Below are 25,041 nucleotides of genomic sequence, written 5' to 3'. Positions count from 1 at the left end.
TACAAATATATAGATTTGGACAGACAGATCTGGAAGGAAAGGACTTACCTCAAATATTAACAGGGATTATCTCTGAGGAGCAATATTAGAGGTGGGGTTTTTTTTTTGGTTCTTTCTGCTGATATGAATTTCCTGTAATTTCTGTAATGAACGTATTTTACTTTTAAAAATCATTTTGAAAAGTTCTCCCTAGCAATAATGAATTACATTTTTTCTGTCTATGTCCAATTTGGGGTACTTATATATCATCACGTTTTATATTTGACCTGCTTATGTTCAGTGTATCTTAGTATCCACTGACACACTAGTATTTATGGAGGCCGCAGTATGTGCCTGATGCCAGGCTGAGTGCCAGGATACACCAGTGAGTACAGCATTACCTGGTGCTTGTCCTCGTGAGCTTACAGTCTAGGGAGAGGAGACAAAAATATGTAAGAAAGGAGCAGTTAAAAGCTGTGGTATTTTGAAGGAAGCATAGGTTAGTGCTGTGGTAGAATGGACCTCACGTCCTATAGAAAAGGGACCCTGTCATATTCATCTGCTCGGCCCTATGCCCTGCACACTGTGTTTGGTGAATTAATGAGTTTCCATGATGACTGTATATGATGGATCTTAAAGAGGAAATGGGTGTTTTTCCAAATGACTACATTCTAGGATTCCAAGGAAATAGTATTAACCTCTCTTTTCCATTAGTATATGACATAGGAGTGCCTAAGATTTTACACATTTACGTTACGCAGTCTTAGGGATAGTTTTCTATGACAAGATCTTTAAAATGCATTTACTACAGCTTTAAAATGTGAACATACACATGGAAAATGTTTTCGTATATTTTTTCATCTTCATTGTTTCCTACTTCAGGTGGATTCATCATTCCTTTCCCTTTATGATGGCCATGTAGCAAAGGAGATTCTTCTTCGAGTTCTCACACTGTTTCAGAATATAACTACCTGCCTCGAAAAGGAAGGCCGTTTAGCTATTCAGCCAACTTTCACTGAAGGTTCACTGTTTTACCTGTTATATGGAGAAGAATGTGCCCAGAAAATGAGAGCTTTAGTTTATCACCATGATGCAGATGTGAAGGAAAAGGTAACAATGATACCAAAATTCTAACTGGTTGGTCATATTTTTCCAAAGAGTAATGCAGTCTAGAAATAATACACATAAACGTCTCATTTTTCACCTTCCTTACAAAGGGATTCTTTGAACTGCTGAATTTAAACAAACAGTAAATATCACCTTCCATCATTAACACAGCTACAACTTGCCCTGGTCTCGGACCATTTTATTGATACCAAAATAAGAGCTTGTTCTGAAACCATTTTGTTTTTATTTTGCTTTTTGCTAAGCTACTTCAGTTATCCTCTACAGGGAGTGACAGTGACCTTTTTATGTGTAAGCTACCCTTCCACTGTTGGCAGTGATTTGCAGTTATGCATCTGGGACAGCAGCAGTATGTTTCATAAGCGCCCTAGGAAGGACCCGAGATCAATCCCAGACTCCCAAGGCCACCTGCCACTCTTTCAGGTCTGTTCTAATCATTAGAATCTATTCTAGTCTATGTAAACTGTTAGAAATGTTTCCTAGTACTCACCCACTCCCATTCAGTTTGATGTGTATAACATACTGGGATCAATCAAAATCCATCCAAAGGCAAAGGCAATTGGTTAAATCAGTTATATAGTCTTTAAAGAGAATGAAGCAAGTCTGAATGTGCTGATATGGAAAGACATCCATGAAATATGGTTGTTTTTCAAAATACATGTTGTAGGAAATATGACCCCATTTGTGGTTTTCTTAAATCAAAAAATTTATGCTTATATATGGACAGAACACTTCTTTCATATATAGGCATTTTGGTATATATATCTAGAATGAAAGCCACACTCCTGAGAATAGGATTAGGGAGTAAGGAAATGACTTTTCTATGTACACCTTCTAGTGTGTACATAGAATTTTGTGTACATTGTGTACATTTGAATTTTTTACTCTGGGCATAAATTTCATAATTTTTTTAAATAAGAAAAATGTCACAGGATTATTTTCTCCCCTTAATTGAAAGAAGTTTTATTAATTTTCACCCATATTTTACATGATTAAAATTACAAGATATGAAAAATTCTCAGCAGTTATTTTTAATAGTATTTTTATCCCATAAGCTACTCTTAACAATTCGAATTCAGCCAGGTTCCCCCCTCCAGGTTTTGTAATATTCAAGTTCATAACCACCACCATGCTTAGTTATTAAGTAAATCAATTTGTAAGCAGAAGCTTTCCTAGTCATGTATTTAAGGCAAAGCTTTAAGAGAAGAGTACTTTAAATTTCATTTGTAAATACATAGATTTCCATAGGAAGTCACAATCCTCAAACAGAAAAATGGGCTTTATCAGGGTTATCCTGATACAGAAATGAAACTTGGGAGACATATTTTTACAGTATAAATATGATGAAAATGTGAAAATTCTGAATTAGCTACAGCAGTAATAATGTACATTATGAAGGCTAAGGATCATTTATCAAGTGATGCACATAAGTATTAACTCCCTGAAAGGCACATTTCTTTATAACAATTTTGCTTAATCTTCCTCCTTGTTTACTGAAAATATATATTCAAAATGTACACACATTAAAACGAAGATTTGATTTCAATGTGCGGTAGCAGCATTGGATTCTAAAACACCCTCTCTTCTTTTCCTCTATTATTAGTTTGAACAAATAACGTTTCCTGGAGATGAGAGCATTGAGTTTGAAATGTCAAAATGCTAGAGAAAAGGGGGGAGTCATCTAGAAAGAATTCCACAGGGAAAGTGCACAGTTTGATCTTTACCTATGTAGGTCATGCCACATCTTACCTTTTTTAGGTGGGCTTTCTCCTAATTGATGGTCCCACCCTCTTGGGCAGTGAGTTTCAAAGTGTTCTTCAGTTATCACGGGAGAAAGGGATTTCAATAAAATCTTACATGTTTTTATGGATGCTGGCTAATCAAAGAGGAAAATGAAATTGACTTAGAGGATGAGACAAATGAAAAGGTATTATGACATGTATTAGACTGAATGGAGGGAACAGAGTGGATTAGTCTTTTCAAAATTTGTTTTTGCTTTGTACATAAAACCCTTCAAAATGTGGATAGGAGAGATGAAGCTCAGTGTACTTCCTAATGAACAAAATGTCAAAGTGGAAGGAATGCAAATAGTCATAAAACTTACAGCTTACAGCTTGGAGGAAGCCTAGAAAATGAGGCAGGCCCAATTAAGTGGAACTTAGAACATAATTTAAAGTGCTTGGAGACCCCTCAGTTAAACAGTACATGTGAATACAAAATTAACAGTAAGGCCACTCAAGGAGAAGAAATAATTAAGCAAGATGTGCTTGGCTTGCTTCATAGAGCAGAGGTAAGAGATGAATTTTCCGTCTGGCGTGCAACAGCAAGGAAGGTAACCACAGAACTCTGGCTAGTATTAGGGCAACCTATGCCAAAGCTAATCCACCATAAGCCAAACATCTTGATTCCCATCTGTTTGCTAAATGTTCCTTTGGAGTGAAAAAGTGGGTTTTTTTTTTCCTGAAAGTTTATGGGGAAATTTTTTGTGCTTTAGTGCCCACGAATCATATACATTCAGCTATATTACATATACATTTCCCCTTGACAGATTTGCATCTTTGTAGATAAAAATGCTAAATTTTGATAAATATTGTTTACATTTATCTTGGCTATTCTCCAAATTTACAAAATGTGGGAGACAAAGTTGTTAGTCCTCAATGTTTAGTGTCCTTATGTGCTTGAACATACATTATCAAAAGCATTAGCCTATTTTCCACTTTCAAATCTACCTACCTGTATAAGGCAGTGATATCTGAAGATATCATTTTCTCCCTTATATTTTCCAAGTGTTTTTTTTTAAAAAAAGACTTATTTATTCTTCACAGTTTTGGGAGGTAGGTGAAAATCATCCTCTTGTTGCACGTGAGGACACTGAGGCACACTGAGCTTAGGTGACAGAGAATCCAAGGCAGAAGCAGGATTAAAAGTCAGATTAAGTGGCTAACATGCATATATATACGTGAAAATAAATTACAGGGCACTACCTGGGTAGCATTTGGTGTAGGACACCTATTTTGATTATTTTGTGTGAATAAAGTTCATTTCACTGAGGCTGGATTGGGAAGACAGAATGGGCCTCTAATCAGCTCTCTCATTTAGGAAGGTTCAGAGTAATGGAGTGCGTGTAGAGCCTGTCTAGGACTAAAACTCAGGGCAGTGGACTCCCAGAATCACTGTCTTTTTTTTTAACCACTAATATTCCACACTGGCTTAATAAAAGTAGAACCGTGCTTAAGGATCGTGTAAATATAAGAGAATCATGTAAAACAGAAAATATTTATAAAGCTCACTAACATACTGGGGTTTGAGCTAAGAAACCAGAAAAAATAATGAGTATATATATATAGAGAGAGAGAGAGAGAAGATGGAATATGGAAAGAATAAAATTTAACTCAAAGTATATGGTCTATTAACATTTAATATCTGCATTTATCTTTGTAAATTATTTCCTTGCAGCTATATTTGTGCTGAGCAGGTCTGACTTTTAGATTAAAAATAAAACATTTCACAAATCATGTTCTCATAACCACACTTCCCCTTCCTCTGCCCAGCTCAGAGGGCTTTTGATTTGGGGATTGTAGGTATGCCACAGAGTATATTATTCCTCTCTTTAAAAAAAATGGTAACTTAGCCCAAACTCCTATGTTTTTATGTTTAAAAAAATAAATCTCTTAACATTTGGCATATAACCATGTGGGGAATCAATGTCATCATTTGCTCTAACATGACTGTAAGAAATATGTTTCTATGTGCAGGCCTGTGAGAAAATCTAGGTAGGTAGTCAGCCTTGACTTACCTTGCAGAAGGCCCCTAAGAATAGAAAAACAGAAATGAGTTTTTAAAATCAGTTTTTCGTAATCTCAAAACTCTACCACTAAAGTAGAATGCTTTAGTAAAAAAAATTCCATTGCAATGTTTTATGTCACTGAGACATGACTTAAAATCTACATTAGCCTTCATTATGTAAATGACCCACCTTGAACTCTTCTCTGTTTATAAGAACTGGCAATCATATTAAGCAGGTTACAACATAGAACACAAACCTGCAGAAGTTGTTTCCAAATGTAAAAAATCGTAATATTCATGAATTTCTTAGTCTTTTTGGATTTATATCCGATGATGCCTTTTTCATTAAAAGCTCCTGTGCTCATATTTACTCAAAGTTGTCATCATCAGTATTAAGGTATCTTGACTCTCCATGCTTCAAGACAAAAAAATCTTCAGTCTTAAGTCCATATCTTTCTAGAGCCTCACTCAGTTTCACTGGAGGTTCTAAGTAATGCTGGCAAAGGGCAGAGAGAAACAAAAATGGAAAAAGATTAAGCATACATATATTTGGGGGGATATGTCAAACAAGAGTTCAAACTAAAATAACCAAACAGCCTACTTAAAGTAATGCTCTTCCTTTTCATTGAAGCATTAGCAAATGAGTCCATCATACTTTCTAATATAGAATCATTAAGCCAATAGAAATGTCATATTTATCAATCTGTTAACACCATGCATGTCAAATTTGGCCTTAGATTGAGCATTATTAGACTGCATGAATTCTGATTAGACTGCATGAACTCTGATCACTATTTCCCTACATGAAATCCCAGTCTAAATGGAATCAGTGCTAAAGAATTAAGTGTTACCAATAGTTTGGGAGAACAGAGAAACTTAGATTATAAGGAAGAGTATGTGTGTACAAGCAAACGCTAGAGAAAATATTTTTGGCTGAAGAAGGGTTGTCATCCCCAAACCCCAACCAAATACTGATTCTGTAGTCTATGGATTGAAGAGGGGCCTCAGGAAAAGAGATTTAACAGGTGGAGTTACCTTTTGTTTCCTCACCTTTTCATAACTCAAAAAAAAATAAAGACAGCACACTGTTGAAGAATGTTTCAACATACTCAAATGTTTACCAAATAAATTGAAACCACCTGAACATGTGTTATAGTTAAAGAAAGCAAAAGGTATAAAAGAAATCACTTCACCAGTTATTTCTCTTTCAAGCTAAATATTTACAGTGTATAGTAGCTATTTTTACAGGAAATAAAGGAAAAAAACAGGTATTACACAAAGGGTTTTTCCCCCAATTTCAATTAGAAAAGCTATAAAATGTTAAAATTAAAGCAGAAATAAAAATCAGTCTCTACTCTGATCGCTGGTGGTAAGTCTGCTTCTTCCCTCCATGCAGCAATGGCTGGTGAGCACCCAGAAAGCGGCCAGGTCAGTGAACTAAATAAAAACCCTTGCCTTCCTAGAGCTGTCATCCCAATACAGAGACAGATAAGAAATGAATAAAGGAAACAGTATCTGAGTGGGTGACATGTTCTGGGTAGAACATCGTTGGTAAGTGTCGGGGGTGGAGGTTTAATTTTAAATACAACCATCTAAGAAGTCCTCTTGGAGATGGCAACTTGAACAAAGATCTGAGGGAGCAGATTGCACCAGGCTTTGTAGGCAGCTGTGAGGGCTGTGGCTTCGACTGGGAGTGTGATGGAAAGCTGCAGGTCCTTCTGGCACAGGAATGTCACAATCTGATCTAAGGGGTAAAGGTCGCTGCCCTCTGCAGCGTTGAGAACAGACTGTAAGGGGCAGTGTGGCATCAGTGACGGGGGTAAGAGGTACTCAAAGTCTAAATACAATCTAAAGGATGAGCTGACTGCATGTGGGGAAAAGCTGGAGGGAGGATATGAGAGAAAGAGTAAAGGGTTTGGCCTGAGGAACTGGAAGGAGGGTGTTGCCATTTACTGAGATTAAGAGAAATGATTTTGAGAGAAGATCAGGAAGTTTGGTTTTAGACTGAAGTTTTGGGTACCTGATGGGCATCCAAGTGGAGAAGTCAAGTAGGCAGCTGGATACATAAACATGGATTGTAGGGGGAAACCTGGGCTAGAGAGGTACAGTGGGTAGATGGTGTTTAAAGCCGTAAGACTAATGAGATGCCCAAGGGAGCAACCAACTAGAGAAGAAATGGGGCCCCTGGACTGAGTCCTAAGGCACTCCCTGCTGACGAGGAACTAGCAGCAGAGAGTAGGGAGGGCCAGCCAGTGATGTACTAGGAAAACCAGGCAAGTCTTCTGTGGCTTCAGATGTACACATTGCTAACAGTTACTGGCCACACGTGGGTCTTTTCTCCCCGCTTGCTCACTTCTAGGTTTATGGCTACGTTTAGAGGGTCAGGGATGCCTTCCCACTGACTATGGAGTAACTGAGGTTAACTGTGCATTAGTTACCCAGTATTCCTAGAGAGAGCCACTTACTAATGGGTTAGTTGACAACAGGAATCCACTTTTAGTCTTTTTTATGCTTATAGGAGATTGCTAATATATCCCCCATGAGATTTAACTGTAAATAATAGCCTAAGTCAAGAAGCTTCCCTTGCAAAATTGTTTTTAAGAGATTTCAAAATGACGAAATTCTTTCCCAATGAAAAATAATTGTTCTGTTAAATTTTTTCTCCCCTGTGCTCTCTCTACAAGTCTTGGCCAACAATACACTTACACAATTGCCCTACACTAATAATGTCTTTCCTAGACTGTAACTTTAGTTATAAGCTATAATTTAGTATGGATTTTGATGTTGCAGTATCTTTCTGAGTTTCTTCGTAGGTCAATTCTTGGCTGCTTCAACCATCTAGAAGGGAGCTCTAGAAGTAGGCAAGAAAGCCTCTGAGTGACTGATAGCTATCTCTTAGTACAAGCACATTAATCCTGCAGGGAAGGTAAAAATGCCCAATAGCCATGGGACCAAACAATATGTATACAGCAAGGTAGTAGGTTAGACATATATACCACGGAATCTTACTCAGCCATAGAAAGGAACAAAACTGAGTCATTTGTAGTGATGTGGATGGCCCTGGAGTCTGTCATACAGAATAAAGTAAGTCACAAAGAAAAACAAACACCATGTATTAACGCATATATATGGAAACTAGAAAAATGGTACTGATGAACCTAGTGGTGGGGCAGGACTAAAGACGCAGACATAGAGAACGGACTTGTGGACACAGTGGGGGAAGGGGAGGGTGGGACGAATTGAGAGAGAAGCATTGACATACATACACTACACCATGTGTAAAATAGACAGCTAGTGGGAAGCAGCCGCATAGCACAGGGAGATCAGCTCGGTGCTTTGTGACCACCTAGGGGGGTGGGATGGCGAGGGGATATAGGTATGCATATACCTGTGCAGCAGAAACTAACACAACACTGTAAAGCAATTTTAATCCAATAAAGATGTGGGAAAAGAAAAAGTAAGTGGTGAAAGCAGAAGCTCCCAGCAGTGTGGACCCATTAAGGGCCAGGCAACCAGCCCCAGACAGCTCATACATTCCCTTTCAAAGGGGTCACTGTTTTATGATCTACTCCAACAGAAGAGACTCAAAATAAAGACCCTGGTCATTTAAGAAGTTAACATATATTATGTAGTGCCTACAGTTTGTTTCTACCAAAACTAGTCGGTTAAGTTGAAGTGCTTAAATACATCATTTAGGAAATTCACTCATCATTCCTTAGATGAATCAGATGTTGCCGTACGTACAATTTTAAAGTGTTGCCAAGTCAATACATCCTTAAGCTGCTTATATTATAGTAAGCAGTTATTACAACTATTTACATGCAAATCATTTAAAACTGTTTGCAAAGCATAGGCTAAACCTCCTCCTCCAAAATTCCGTGTACTTTATAATTTATTTAGCAAACTCGCAGTTCTCAATTTATGCAACTAATGTCAAAAAGACTAAATGAGGGCTCCCCTGGTGGCGCAGTGGTTGAGAGTCCACCTGCCAATGCAGGGGACACGGGTTCGTGCCCCAGTCTGGGAAGATCCCACATGCCGCGGAGCGGCTGGGCCCGTGAGCCACGGCTGCTGGGCCTGTGCGTCCGGAGCCTGTGCTCCGCAACGGGAGAGGCCACGGCAGTGAGAGGCCCGCGTACCAAAAAAAAAAAAAAAAAAAAAAACTAAATGAGAGTGTATTTTATATTTCATTAAGAAATAAAGATGAAGTTTAGATTTAAAACAGTAATTCTTGAAGGCTGCATAACACAATAACTCTTGAAGACTGAGGTTTTCTCTCCTCATCTTCCCATCTCTGTAAAGAACATAGCCACCTTCCCAATTACTCAAGTTAAAAATTTAGGAGTCATCCTAGATTCTTCTCTTTGCAAGGTTTAATAAAATACTATTACTTCATCTAAGTTGCTGAAATATGTTATATATAGAACATAAACATACATATATCTAAATTTACCTATATACATATGGAACACACATACACACACACGGAATAAGACACTGCTTCTAAATAATAGTGGTAAACCAATGGAAACCAGTATCAAATTCCCCCTTCTCCAAATACACAGACACAGAAACACACATCATATTCTCCTTCACCCTTCCCATGCCCGTGGACATTCATTTATTGATTCCATTCTGTCCCCCAGCAGTGTGGCTCAGGGCCACAGCATTGCAGAATGGGAATTCAGATTGGGGGGGAGTCAGCAGGGGGCAGGCAGTGTATTAATTCTGGAATAAGATGCAACCAGGGAGAGGGCAGGCCAGAAAGAGGACAGAGAGGGAGTGCTTAAATCAGCATGAAAGCACAGGGCTCCTGCAGAGAGGCCGTGGAATGTGGAAGATGCCACACAGAGCAAAATAGAAGCCAAGTTCAGTCATCTGTTTCTAAATTTTGCTTAGGGCAGGCCCTGGATTGAGGAAAGCAGAGAATGCTTTTTGCTAAGCTTCTGTTTGATCCCACAACCCTGGCTAGTAGCAGAGTTCCAGGGTTCAGCTACCTTAAGGAAAAATAAGCTCTTCCGTACTAGTCTAGGAATAAAACCACCTTTTATCCCAATGCCTGGCACACAGCAGACACCAAGTCAGTGTTTACTGGATGAATAACATACTTCTGAAAACTTCCAAGCTGTCCAGCCTCACTTCCCCCATTGCCCTCCCTATCATCCATACTCTGGCTGAACCGATTCCTCACTATTCCCCATGCTTGCTGCCTCCAATCCCACACTTTCCTCCTCTTGAAATGCCTTCCTCCTTGCTTTTTCACAGCCAAGTTCAAATGTCAACTCTTCCACGAAGCTCTCCCTGATCCCTGCAAGTCGTAACAGTCCCTGACTCTGAGACCACTTTATCTGTCCCACTTTACAACACTCTGAGTAATTATGTGCATGTCTTGTATCTTCTGCCAGAACAAAAGCCTCCCGTGAGAGGGATGACATGACGGTTCATTTTTCTATTTACTAAGGCTGCGCACATTTTTGGTTATATAAACACTTGCTTCATTAACTACACAAATAAGCCAAAAGAACAACATGCACTGAGGATTTTTTTTCCCACTGTACATAAATATTGTTTCACTAATTAATATGATTTACCACCCTAAGTCACTTGATGACCACGCAGGTTCTGATTCTAGTTTGGTTTCCGAACACACTGCAGGGTACAGTGATCAGTCCTATCATCGGTCAGACACGTCACGAGTTATTGTTACCACAATCACACTCACCTCATTCGCTAAGGCAAAAGTTCCCCAGTGAATCGCCACAGATCTCTTTGTCTGCACATCAATGTGAATCTTTACAGCCTCTTCTGGGTCTACATGCTGGTACTTCATAAACCACCTGATAAAACACAGTAATTTATTAAATCTGGGCTTTTAAGTATACAATAAATTCTAATTACTGCTTCATGTAATCAACCTTTAACATTCTGCACAGAAATAAATCACAGTAGGCAAAACCATCTCCCTTCAGTCCACTTTTCTGCTGGAAAAAAATTAAAATCTTTCTTGTACAAACTGCTATAACAGTAGATACGTCTCAAGCAAAACTTCCCTTTGAATAGTAGATTTTGTTTCACATGTATTTTTATTTTACTGATGATTTATTCTGAAGATATCTTATTACTTTAAAAAGCAGATATTTTGCAATCCTGGTATGAATGAAAGAAACAGAATAATGGGTAAAGAACTAGAAATCAAAACTCCAGTTGCAAATAACCTTGCTGAAACAATTTTTTTTTAACGTGCTAAAGTGAAAAGGAAACAAAAATTAGTGTATAATTTGTAAGATCAGGAGCAAAAAAAATCCAGTTACTATTCAAGGATTTTATTTAAATACCATACAACTGATGAATGAGGTGTTTGGTTTGGCAAGAAGAAAGGGTACGTCAGGGAGACTAAATAGAGTTTAGCAATGTGAAAGGCTGCCTCATGCCTGGGAAGAGACGGCTCTGGAGGCAGGGGGCCTGGGCGTGAATCCCAGCTCTACCAATTCCTGGGAATGCCTTTGGAGCTGCTTCAGTTTCTCCAACTGCCATTTCCTGGTCCGTGAAATAGAAACTATACCCACTTCACAGGGTTATTGTGAGGATTAAACAAGACAAAATTTATTCAAAGCATGAAGTACAGCAGCTACTTCATAGAATTCTTCCAAAAGAGTAGGGAGTTGACAAAGCCAACACTTTCAGGAGAATTATTTCTGATACAAAAGTAAACTGTACTACATACAGGCAAATCCTTTGCTTGCCCAGCCAGCAGTTTATTTATTTATTTTTATAAATTTATTTTATTTATTTATTTTTGGCTGTGTTGGGTCTTTGTTGCTGCCCACCGGCTTTCTCTAGCTGCATCGAGCAGGGGCTGCTCTTCGTTGCAGTGCGCAGGCTTCTCATTGTGGTGGCTTCTTGTTGCAGAGCGCAGGCTCTAGGCACGTGGACTTCAGTAGCTGTGGCACTCAGGCTTCAGTAGTTGTGGCTCGCAGGCTCTAGAGCACAGGCTCAGTAGTTGTGGCGCACGGGCTTAGTTGCTACGCGGCATGTGGGATCTTCCTGGACCAGGGCTCAAACCCGTGTCCCCTGCATTGGCAGGCGGATCCTTAACCACTGTGCCACCAGGGAAGCCCCCTCAGCCAGCAGTTTAGAAGAGGTAAAACAACAGTGTCTTCACATTATTTATATCCTGGGTCTGCTACTGGCAATGAACACTGCAGTGAAGATTAAGGGATCTGGATTCAGCAGAGGGGCTGCTGCACTTTGTAGAACACGTCATGGAAAAGTTCATCCATCTGCACAGCACAAGGGTTGTTATTTACTGTTAGGAGTTGCCGGGCCTGATGGGAGCCCCAAAACAAAGCCACTGTGTTCTCAACAAGAGATTAGAGAAGCACTTGTTCTGCTTTATCTCCTGACACTTAGAATTCAGGGCAAGATGAAAACAGTTTTGGCTGTTTCTCTCTATTGATTTTTTTAAAACTCCTACTTCAAATCAAAGGGATAGACATATTCCTTTCTTCAAATCAAAGGGATAGACATATTCCTTTTCATGTCTGAAATACATTTAAAATGTTTACTCTGGTATACAAATTAAAATAAAAAGTCAAAATCCTAACCGACTTGGATAGAATGCCCGATGACAGGAGATCCCAAAAGTAAGGGTGAAAACATTCTAAGCAGATTATTGAAAATCGTTTTGGGTGTGATCATCTTACATTTATAGACTACTCTGAAGTTTTGTTGATAACAACATTTCTAAAACTTTAGTACTGGGGCTTCCCTGGTGGTCCAGTGGTTAAGACTCCAGGCTTCCAATGCACAGAGCATGGGTTGGATCCCCAGTCAGGGAACTAAGATCCCCCGTGCCATGCAGCATGGCCAAAAAAAATAAAAATAAAACTATAGAACTGACTAGAGAACTGGAATACAGAGTAGAGGCTACTACCAATTTAATTCTTTAGAGCAAATACTGTCCTCCCCATCCTTCTCCCATCTTAGTGACAAGACAGCTGCAGTGCCAGAAGCAAGGGGGAATTATGTGAGTGCATTTGTGTACTTCGGCTGTACATATTTTATCACCTGTATATGACAAGTCTGTATATTTCTACATATGAAAATTTTATTTTCACAAGCACAAGAAGTATTCTAATATACTAAGAACATATATTGAATAAGGATCAATACCATATAAAATTGATTTGTAAACAGGTTGACTGATGTTTTAAGAGGTTTCATTAGAATTCAGAATTAGAATTATGTGGAAAAGTGAAATTCAAGCCCTACTATTGGCTTATAATAATTTTTTAGTAAGGTAAAAATATCTAGTCCCTTAAATGAAGAAACTAGAAAAAAGGGAGAAGTAAGCATTAATATACTTAGCAATGTAATGGTTTTGGTGAGCTTAAAAAGTTAATGAGAAGTATAACAATCTGATGGAAACCAATGATCAGATTTGCTCAATTCATCTATGTATCAGTGTTCTGTTTGTAGGATCACCTAAATAAAATGCCATCCTACATACCATTCTGTATGAGTCTGTGCATGCACTTCAGAAAATAAAACATTTTTTTAAATTAGCCCCTACTTTGCTACTTTTAGTGTTTATTTTCTCTTAACTTGTACATATCAACGAGAGTTGACTGAAATCTAACTGAATTCTTGAAAATCATAGGCAGTATTAAGGAAAACACAGGCAGCGGATGGGTCTCCTGGGTCTCAAATGCTCGTGTGACCTTTATCTGCTCTGTGCTCTGAAGACAGGCAATCAGTACAGAGAGGTTGCAGGGCAAGTGGTAAGTAGTGCAGCAATGTCTTTAGCAGACTAACCTCAGTGCTGCCTGCAGTAAGACCGTCACAAGGGACTGATGCTATAGGCCAAGCCCTTTTTCTCCGCTAAACACAGGACAGGGCATGGGTGCATTCCACTCATGGAGAGTATCCTCCACGTGAAAGAAAGACCAAGAGTCAGGTTTGAGTACTGGCCGACAGGTTTAACTTTAGTCGGAATAGTACACGAACTTCGGGCTAGGCAGAGTAATTCTTTAAACCGTCATCCTTTTCTCTTGGTAATATAATTTCAGTAACTACAATTATTTAACTGATATCACTGTAATTAAAGCATTTTAAAATTCAAAGAAAAATTTTAACTGACTCTGGCCCACCAACCCCCCACCCAATGTATAACAAAGCCCACCATTAAAACCACAGATTACTCGGAGTCCAGTTAATTTATCATGTAGCAGGAATGCTTGCTTTAGACATCTACATACCTTGGTTCATACGCTCCAATGGGAATAGCTGCGAGGTCAAAAGGTCCAAATCTTTTTCCTATCTCTTCAAAAGCAGAGCAATAACCAGTGTCTCCTGCGAAAAAAAAGCGGTTCCAGGGCCCCAAGACAGACCAGCTGCCCCAGAGAACCCTGTTGTCATCCGTCAGAGTCCTTTTACACCAGTGCTGGGAAGGTGTGAACACAAATGTCACCTTATCGTGTCCGGGGACGCAGTTCTCCTCCCACCAGTCCAGCTCGATCACATTCTCACAGCCACATTTCTGCATCCAGTCCAGGAGCCCCAAAGGCACAAACCACCTCAGCTCGTTACCAAATCGCTCGTTCAGAGCAGTGACAGAACTGTAGTCCAGGTGGTCGTAGTGGTTGTGGCTGATGAGGACCGCGTCTATCTGGGGCAGTTCACCGACGGTGCAAGGGGGACGCCGGAACCGCTTGGGACCCATGCGCTGCGACGGGGAGGCCCGGGCGCTAAAGACAGGATCCGTGAGCAAGATGAGCTCATCCATTTCCACCATCACTGTCGCGTGTCCCAGCCACGTGACTCTTAAGCCAGCTTCCTTCACTCCAGCTTCTTCAGGGTCATCGATAAAATACGGCTTAAGCACTGGGAGTTCTTTATCAAGCTCCTACACATATGAAGAAAGAAAGAAAAGCAGCTGTTAAAAAAAAAAGGTATTATGTGTCATCATAAATACATTTTTGACCTAAATTACAGAGAGAAGGGTTATTTGGGGAGAACTGAAGTCATTCGATAAATCTGTTAATTTTGCTTTTTTCTTGAAAGTGCATACTTCTTTCTGAATCTGACTCAATAATCACTGCATAGTGATGTAAGATGTTACTCCCAGATGCAACCAACAAAGGGAAAATTAAACTTAAAACTTTGAGTACTGCTGACTTTACGAAATATTTTTAAAGGCTCTCTTCTGTAAATGCCAGAAGTAGACCAACCGAGATGCAGTCCCTTTGCTACTGCTGTTTACTCAGCTGGTGCATTCGCTACTGAAAACTGCCTCAGGAGGTCAGCCCCTAGAAATAGTAAAGAAAACTTTTGACCACATATGTGTAGATCGTGGATCTCACGTGAACCTGACTTCCTGAGTACACAGAATTCAGAGCAGAGTGCTCTGGTCGTTGCTGGGAAAGTCGGGCATAGATGGTTCTCACCGCTTACCTCTGAGGTTTTCTACCACTGATCAAACCAACGCGGAACACGGTCCCTGCCCATGAGAAGATGATCGCTTTTGGGGGCAAACAGGTGTGAAACAATAACTACAACATAATGTGTTAAGTATTATTCCTTTGTTTATTATTCTTCATTTTATCCTTGGATTAAGCTGGACCAACAAGAAGCTGTGTTCTAGCATCACAGTCCTGGCTTTTATAAAACTTTCATAAACTGTGCTTTGGTGTTAGGCCATACAGCTGCATGGAGGTCTCTTCCTTGTGAAACTTGCCGAGCATGTACCGTGGGGCTGGCTGTCTTGGTGACTAGGTACCAGCGCACACCAACCCCACCTTCACACACACACCCCAGAAACACTGCTCTCGATTCCCTGTAACAGGAAAAGCTCTTCTGCGGAGCAATTGGCTTTACTCCTTTGACTACCATTGGGAAAACTGACAATCCTGCTTTGACTTTTGCTTTGACAGGAAGTTCAGAGTAAAAGCTGAAGACTCCTCCAGCCCATATGCAGACGGGAACAGGGCAGGGCACATCGCAGGGAACAATGGAACAGATTTCTATGCTAACCTTTCTTGGCTTTATTTTTCTACCCTAATTGTCCATTTGCTCTTGTATGTTTATCCATCTGGTTTTTTACTGCTACATGTCTTTTTATAAGCTGCTGCAAATCAGTTTTGAAAAAGGCATGGTACTGAATAAATAAAATACAAGGCATGCTGTAGCCCAGTAAGAAGGAATGAAGAGCCCAGCTGCGGAAGGCATTACAGACACAGTAACTTGTGTGCGTTCCTGAGGAATGGTGAGAAGTTCCTGATGCAGAGAAAAGGGGGAAGGGCATTTCAGGTGGAGAAAATGCCCAAGCAAAGGCACAGAGCCAAGTAGGAATGTGGCGTTCGGAGGGTGCAGAAGACAAACTGAAATCTTATAGGATCAGAACCCAGTAAAAGCCTTGAATCCCACGCTTCACCCAGAGACAGTGAGGAAGCATCGATAAGAAAAGAAAAAAAAAAGACATGACCCAATTCATGTTTAGAGAAACCACTTTTCAAGTTTAAATGATGACCTGGGGTGTGTCACAACAGCTGCCAGGAAAGACAAAGAGCTGGACAAAGGAGACAGCAAAGGGCAGATGGGGGAGATGCAGGTGAAGGGAAACAGAGAGGTCACTGAGCTGGTCCAAACAGGAAGTGGGCCCAGAAGGTGGAGAATGACAAGATAGCTCTTAGCCAGCCTAAGCCTTAGTTTCCTCATCTGAAAAATGGGTATAATAATTGCACCTACATGTCATTACTGGGGGCTGAATTAGGAGAGGCTGGCACACAGTAAGCCCTCTGCAAGTAATGCAAAGGAAGAAGGAAGCACACCCCAACCCCGACAAGCAAGCAGGCACCACCCCTATCGATCCCTTACATATTTACTTGTTGCCTCACTCATAGTTAAGAGTTAAGATCCGAGTTAAGATCCTGAGTAACATCCAGGCATGTTCAAGTCCTCCCTGATGGCTCAGCCACCTTCCTTCAACTCATTCCACACACTAGAGCCACCTCAAACACTTTTCTTAGGGCGTACCTCTCTCCCCTGCTGAAAAATCGTCACTGGTTCTGTACTGCTTGACAAAGCACGTCTTACCTCCTTAGCCCAGTGGTAAGCCTGTTGGTGGACTGCCGCTCCTCCTTTCCAGCTGTTTCACTCAGTTCCTGCACACGGCTCTGTACTCCCCCCAACACTGGGACTGCAGCACCTCACTCCCAGCCTAAGCTTGGGAGCCTGGCACAACACTGACCCTCTTCCTTCTCTCTCTCATCCCTTCAAGACTTTAATCAAATCGCACGCCCTTCACGGAGCCATCCCTGAGTCTCCACAGCCGGCATTGCTCACTCTCCCTCTCCACTCCCATGCCACCTGTTTGCACACCATGGATGTTCTGCTCTTTACCCTGGTTAACTGTACACAGGATGCAGCCCGTGTCTTATTCAACTTGGAATCATTCACAGTGCCTGCTTCCATGACTAATACACAGCATGCACGGTAAAATTTGTTGCATGGATGAGTGAATGAATTTTTCAACTCAGTTCTCAAAGCTGGTAGTTAGGGTTGGTGAACAAATGCCATACGGTGTGCTTATCAAGAATTATGTTAGAAAGGAGAGGGAATGAGTATCAGTTGAGTCCCTAGCATGCGTTAGGCTTCATACGAGGCACATGATGATGATGCAGCATTATCTAATGTATCAAGTACTTTCGAATAACACAAAATACATGCATGGAGTGCTTACCATGTGCTAGAAACTGTGCTGCTTCATAAAATTTTTTCATTTAATACCACAATGCTGGAGGTAGGTGTTATTAACTCTCTCCATTTTACAGACAAAAAAACAGAAGTTACAGCATTCACACGAGGGCATGCCGCCTGCCTCCACACATTCTGCCTCACGCCACCATACTTACTCCCAAGTATTCTCATTTAATACATATTTTTAAAAAACACAAGTACAGGGCTTCCCTGGTGGCGCAGTGGTTGAGAGTCCGCCTGCCGATGCAGGGGGCACGGGTTCGTGCCCCGGTCCGGGAAGATCCCACATGCAGCGGAGCGGCTAGGCCCGTGAGCCATGGCCGCTGAGCCTGCGCATCCGGAGCCTGGCTCCGCAGCGGGAGAGGCCACAACAGTGAGAGAACCGCGTACCACAAAAAAAAAAAAAAAAAGGTACAGGCATACCTTGTTTTATTGCGCTTCACAGATACTGCGGTGTTTTTTTGTTTTGTTTTGTTTGTTTTTTTACAAATTGAAGGTTTGTGGCAACCTTGCATTGTCAGATGATGGTTAGCATGTTTTAGCAATAAAGTATTTTTAATTAGGCAAACATAACTTTCATATGCACTGAGAAACCAAAAAATTAGTATGACTGGCTTTCTTGCAGTGGTCTGGAACTGAACCCGCAATATCTCCAGGGTGAGTCCGTAACAGCCTGGGAATCAGGTGGGGGAGAATCAGATGTAGATTTCTGTGGACACAAGGACACTTTTAGAGATGACAGATATGTTCATTTTCTTGATCATGGTGATCATTTTGCAGGTTTATACAGATATGCAAACTCGCCAGATTTTACTTTTTGAATATGTGGTGCTTCTATTATGTTAATAAAACTATAAAAAAATTTAAGTAGCATTATGTTTAAACAGTGCATCAAAATATCTGAAACAAAACTCCCTGAAAATTGTTGCATTTTTTTTTTTGCTGTTAAGTTTAAAAGTCATTTTAAAGTTTAACATCTGGCATTATCCACTGACAACTGAGAGGAAACAAAACCTTGAGCACCTCTGGCAGCCTCAACTTGTTCTCCAAACGCAGTACTAACAGGTAAAGTGTGGAAAGAAGCCCATCACAAAGGATCATACACTGTGTGGTCCTATTTATATGAAGTTTCCAGAGTAAGCAAATCCACAGACAGAAAATAGGTTAGTGATTTCCAGGGGCTGGAGAACTGGGGGTGATGACTCAGGACACAGGGTTTCTTTTTGGGATAATAAAAACGTATTAGATTGTAGTGACGGTTGCACAACTCTGAATGTACCGAAAAACTGCCACATTGTACACTTTAACCAGGTCAATTGTATAATACGGGAATTATATCTCAACAAAACTGTTTTTTCAGAAAGGCAAAACGTCTGACAAGAGATCTGAATTAAGCAGTCACACTTTTCTTCAAGGTCCTTTCCTCTTGCTATATTGTTTCTAAGCCCATCCATCGCAAAAGAGTAGCTTATTTTAAAGAATTTGATCTCTAACACTACTGGCCCATGAAACTCAAAGAAATAGTGCCTACAATTGAGATTCCAAAAAGAAAAAAATAGTTTTTTACTTTTTATCCTAATCAGAGTTTGAAAAAGCACGTAGAATGGGGAAATTCTTGTTTATTTACAGAAATCAAGCACCCACTTGGCATTTTTCTTTACTAGATCAAGATTTTTCTTGGTTGGTCCTCCTTCTTTAAAGCTACAAATGGGAAAATCCCCAAGCCTGTTCTTAACCTGTACACTAGTTAATGTTTCACTTTTCTTGGGGAAAGGGAAAAATCCCAACATTTATTCAACCACTACTCTGCCAGATGCTTTAAGTACACTGTCATCTAACTCTGTGAAGCAGATGTTACTGCCATTTCACAGAAAACCAGACCAAGGCAGAGGGTCACTAAGACACTTGCCAAGGTCATACAACAAGTAAGTGTCCAATCAGGAGTGGAATCAAGGTCTTCCGACTCTCAAGACCCTCTCTCTTCATTAAACCATAACTCTTTCCATGGCATAGATAATGTTAACTTCAAAACAATGAAACCCACATTCTTGTTAATATTAAGTATATGTGTTTCTGTACATGAATGAGACAGAAAGCTTTGACAAAAATCTGTTCAAACCATATTTTCTAAAAAAAAATCACTTTTAAAGAGGACTTGAGTTAATCCTTTTCTTCCAACTGAAAGTATCTTTGTGCTGTTTTAGGAAACTTTAATATCTGTACTTCGCAACTCATATTTAAGATTTGAATTAAAAATATTTCTTTTTCATATTTATTTTGACGATATAGGTGAACACTGAATAGAGATTGATTTTACCAAAATACCACCAATTCAATTAAATATGAATGCTAATGTTGTATATTTTTGCCATACTATCCATATTAGGAGTACAAGATGCATCAAAATGGCTTAATATTTTTAAACTCCTCCTTGATTATAAAAGAAAATGTGCTTTATAAAATATTTGGAAAATATAAAGATAAGAAGAGTAGCCATCCATTATATCCATGTGCAGAGATTACAACCACTGTTAAACATTATGCTATTTTTATGCATGGTTAAGATCATAGGATATTCATATTTTCTACTCTTTTTTTAAATTTCATATTATGACATTTTCACCCATCACATAAAAAAGTGAAACACATACTGATTTAAAAATGAAACAAATTCTTGAGGAAACCTGTCAGAAAGCAAAACAAAAAAATAAAAAGAAATGAAATACAGGGGAAATAAAGTTACAGAGGGTTGATCTAGGAGATCCAAAATATAATCAGTAGTTGTTTTACGACGAAAAGATGGAGGGGAGGAAATTTTCAAGGAAATAGACAAGAAAATTTCCTAGAACTGAAGGCAACAGATTTTTACATCTAAAGGGCCCACCAGGCATCGAGCATGATAAATAAAGAACCACACATCCTGGTGAAACTTCAGAACATTGGTGCCAAAGATATGATCCTCAGAGTTTCCACAGAGGAAATCAAGGTCCCACACAAAGGATCAAGAAATGGCACTGAACTTCTCTAAAGCAATACTAAAAAGAAGGTCATGGAGGTAATGCTTTCAAATTCTGAGAGAAAACTGTTTCCAAACTAAAATTCCATTCCCACACTATCAATCAACAATGAGAATAAACTCAGCCTTAAAAAAGAACAAAACAATGCCATGTGCAGCATCATGTATGCAACCAGAGATTATCATACTAAGTGAAGCAAGTCAGAAAGAGAAACACAAATACCATATGATATCCCTGATATGTGGAATCTAAAATATGGCACAAATGAACCTATCTACAAAACAGAAACAGACTCACATACATAGAGAACAGACCTGTGGTTAACAAAGGGTAGGGGGTAGGGGAGGGAAGGACTGGGAGTTTGGGGTTAGCAGATGTAAACTATTATATATAGGATGGATAAACAACAAGGTCCTACTGTAGAGCACAGGGAACTATATTCAGTATCATGTGATAAATCATAATGGAAAAGAATATAAAAAAAGAATGTCTCTTTGTGTATAAATGAGTCACTGCTGTACAGCAGAGATTGGCACAGCATTGTAAACCAACTATAAATTCAATTTAGAATAAAGAGTGAGAATAAAGACATTTTAGACAAGCAAGGTCTCAAAAAACTATCGTCCCGTGTACCCCCTCTCAGGAAGCTCGTTAAGAGTGCGCTCCACCAAAAGGAGAAAATATCCAAGAGGGGGAACAGGTGGGACGCAGGAAACAGGGCCACAGTGAGGAGGGAAAGGGGCCCAGGAGGGCGGTGAGGGAGAGCCCGGAAGGAAGCCACAGAGAGCCTGGAGGGCATCAGCCCAGATTAGAGCCTGGTGCTGAAAACCTCCTGAAGGTCTCCCCCTCGGGAAGATGGTCCTGAGAAGCCATGGGAAGGAGGGAAATGATCAGTCATAAATACATAGAAAGTTCAACAGACGAAAAAGGAGGGATCATTAACCTCAGAGGGAAAAGTATGTGAGACAGGAGACATGGCCATACTACATTGGTTCATCAATGAACAATACTGACATAGTCACAATAATGTAAATAGTAAGGGGAAAGCTCAAGTAGAAGCACGGGAGAGATGGGGAGGGATACAGAGTGGGTTACATCTGATAGTAATGTGAAGGACCACAGAAAAACAAACACTGCGTGATTCCACATATCTGAGGTATCTAAAATAGTCAAACTCATAGAATCAAAGAGTGGAATGGTGGTTGCCAGGGGCTGTGGGGGAGAGGAATGTGGGGAGTTACTATCAGTGGGCGCACAGATTCACTTAAGCAAGATGGGGAAGCTCCAGGGATCTGCTGTACAACATGGTCCCTGCAGGCAACAATAATGCCTTGTACACTGACAAATTTAAGAGGGTAGATCTCATGTTAAGTGTTCATACCACAATAAAAAGAAAAGAAATATGAAGACAAACTCCAAAGGAAATAAAGGGGCCTGGGTGGCAGAGGCTGGTTAGGGGACTGGTATTTGTCTTATAAGCCTGTCGGTAATATGATTTTTTAAAAAAAACCTGTATACATGCTTTTTTTTTTCCCCTCGATAAAAATAAAAAAGCAACCTGCTGGCCTACTACAGTACAAATATAAAATAACTGCTACGTATCATTTTTTCAAAGGGCATCCTATTCTTCAATATCATACATTTAAAGAATGCGTGAGATTTTCAAAGTACTTTCATGTGTCACATGAATCTCAAAACAATCCTCATCACCGAAACTCTCTTATCCTAACTTCATAGATCCCTCCCCTCCACCCCCCCCCCCCAAAAAAAAGAGTTCCTTGAGGGACTGTGATAGAAATAAGGTCACACACGGACAGGATTCCTGAGCCTGAGCCTGGTTCCCAGACTCCTGGTGTCCCACTTTTTCTACCAGGCCATGCTGTGCAGCCTCAGTCCCATGTCTCTCTCCTACTCCAATAAGACTGTCCCTCTCACTTCTACAGCAGTAACTGATAAGGACGGCCTCCTTCCACTAATGAAACTCGGAGGTGCCTGCCTCCCTCCCTCTTTGAAGTTCTCCAACCTCCTTTCTCCTAACTGTTGGAGACTATCATCAACACTAACAATCAGAGAAGGTCACTGAGCCACTGCAAGAGCACAAAGCACATGAACAACTTGAAGCCTGTGAGTGGACCCACTGCTCCAATGACCCAGAAAAGGCAAATATCAGGAACGAAGTACTGTTGTCTAACCAGGCAATGCAATTGTGTAGCTCTGCTAATAACCCATTTTCACTTTGTTGAGAGCTGTTCTATTATTTTATACTTTAATCACATGTCTTTTCCAGAACACTTTCATATTCATAAACCTAAACATAACATACTATAATGATGTAAATTCCATTATATAGTCATCATAACCCTACATATATCATATTATCCTCTTCTTCCAAAACAATAATTTTAAGATCTGTATTATTAAACTCTAGCGTCCCAATATCTAATTAAAATAATTTCGAGAAATCTGATTAAATTCTGAACTGGCCTAACGATCTGAAGTAAGTATGCTTTACATAGTCTTTAAATTTTTTTAAATGAATAACTCTATCACACTTAGCAGTTCTTAAAAATTAATAATCTGGGCAACTTAAAGGGATAAAGTATGGACTTATAGTATTCTATGAAAATAAAAGAAGTCAACATGCATTTAATCTAGTTAGTTCTAGTATGCATTCATACTGAGCCTTCTTTTTGACGTTTTCTAAAAAACAAACCGCCTTAAAAAAAAAAAGCTTAATAACGAACCCAAAACAATTAATAAAATGGGAATAGGAACATACATATCGATAATTACCTTAAATGTAAACGGACTAAATGCTCCCACCAAAAGACACAGATTGGCTGAATGGATACAAAAACAAGACCCATATATTTGCTGTCTACAAGAGACCCACTTCAGACCTAGAGACACATACAGACTGAAAGTAAGGGGATGGAAAAAGATATTCCATGCAAATGGAAACCAAAAGAAAGCTGGAGTAGCAATTCTCATATCAGACAAAACAGACTTTAATATAAAGACTATTAGAAGAGACAAAGAAGGACACTAAAAGCTGGTTCTTTGAGAAGATAAACAAAATTGAAAAACCATTAGCCAGACTCATCAAGAGAAAGAGGGAGAGGACTCAAATCAATAGAATTAGAAATGAAAAAGGAGAAGTAACAACTGACACTGCAGAAATACAAAAGATCATGAGATTACTACAAGCAACTCTATGCCAATAAAACGGACAACCTGGAAGAAATGAACAAATTCTTAGAAATGCACAACCTGCCAAGACTGAATCAGGAAGAAATAGAAAATATGAACAGACCAATCACAAGCACTGAAATTGAAACTGTGATTGAAAATCTTCCAACAAACAAAAGCCCAGGACCAGATGGCTTCACAGGCGAATTCTATCAAACATTTAGAGAAGAGCCACCACCTATCCTTCTCAAACTCTTCCAAAATATAGCAGAGGGAGGAACACTCCCAAACTCATTGTACAAGGCCACCATCACCCTGATACCAACACCAGACAAAGATGTCACAAAAAAAGAAAACTACAGGCCAATATCACTGATGAACATAGATGTAAAAATCCTCAACAAAATACTAGCAAACAGAATCTAGCAGCACATTTAAAGGATCATACACCATGACAAGTGGGGTTTATCCCAGAAATGCAAGGATTCTTTAATATACAAATCAATCAGTGTGATAAACCATATAAACAAACTGAAGGATAAAAACCATATGATCATCTCAATAGATGCAGAAAAAGCTTTCAACAAAATTCAACACACATTTATGATAAAAACTCTCCAGAATGTAGGCATAGAGGGAAACTACCTCAACACAATACAGGCCATATATGACAAACCCACAGCCCACATCATCCTTAATGGTGAAAAACTGAAAGCATTTCCACTAAGATCAGGATAAGACAAGGTTGCCCACTCTCACCACTCTTATTCAACATAGTTTTGGAAGTTTTAGCCACAGCAATCGGAGAAGAAAAGGAAATAAAAAGAATCCAAATCAGAAAAGAAGAGGTAAAGCTGTCACTGTTTGCAGATGACATGATACTATACATAGAGAACCCTAAAGATGCTACCAGAAAACTACTAGAGCTAATCAATGAATCTGGTAAAGTAGCAGGATACAAAATTAATGTACAGAAATATCTGGCATTCCTGTACACTAATTATGAAAAATCTGAAAGTGAAATCAAGAAAACACTCCCATTTACCATTGCAACAAAAAGAATACAATACCTAGGAATAAACCTACCTAAGGAGACAAAAGACCTGTATGCAGAAAATTATAAGACACTGATGAAAGAAATTAAAGATGATACAAATAGATGGAGAGATATACCATGTTCTTGGATTGG

At 39.6% G+C, this 25,041-nt stretch overlaps 2 protein-coding genes across 5 annotated transcripts in view; one reads left to right on the top strand and one right to left on the bottom strand.

Moving 5' to 3' along the window:
• Window positions 1–1,766, top strand: part of ARMC10 (armadillo repeat containing 10) — a 36,939-nt gene extending 35,173 nt beyond the window's left edge. The window contains exon 6 of the mRNA XM_079931732.1: window positions 862–1,766. Coding sequence (XP_079787858.1) covers window positions 862–1,113 — 252 coding nt within the window. The 3' untranslated portion in view covers window positions 1,114–1,766. The remainder of the gene's footprint in view (window positions 1–861) is intronic.
• Window positions 1,767–1,907: 141 nt separating this feature from the next.
• The window catches only part of NAPEPLD (N-acyl phosphatidylethanolamine phospholipase D), an 88,649-nt gene continuing 65,515 nt past the window's right edge, over window positions 1,908–25,041 (bottom strand). For all 4 annotated transcript variants that reach the window (XM_079931718.1, XM_079931716.1, XM_079931719.1 and 1 more), the window contains exons 3-5: window positions 14,148–14,794; window positions 10,613–10,727; window positions 1,908–5,386 (exon numbers count right to left, since the gene is read on the bottom strand). In XM_079931718.1, the coding sequence (XP_079787844.1) occupies window positions 5,258–5,386; window positions 10,613–10,727; window positions 14,148–14,794 (891 nt within the window). In that variant the 3' untranslated portion in view covers window positions 1,908–5,257. The remainder of the gene's footprint in view (window positions 5,387–10,612; window positions 10,728–14,147; window positions 14,795–25,041) is intronic.

This window comes from Stenella coeruleoalba, assembly GCF_951394435.1.
Source record: "Stenella coeruleoalba genome assembly, chromosome: 9".
NCBI classification, from domain to species: Eukaryota; Metazoa; Chordata; class Mammalia; order Artiodactyla; family Delphinidae; genus Stenella; species Stenella coeruleoalba.
Note: the sequence above shows the minus strand (reverse complement) of the source record. Positions and strands in the feature narration are given on the sequence as shown.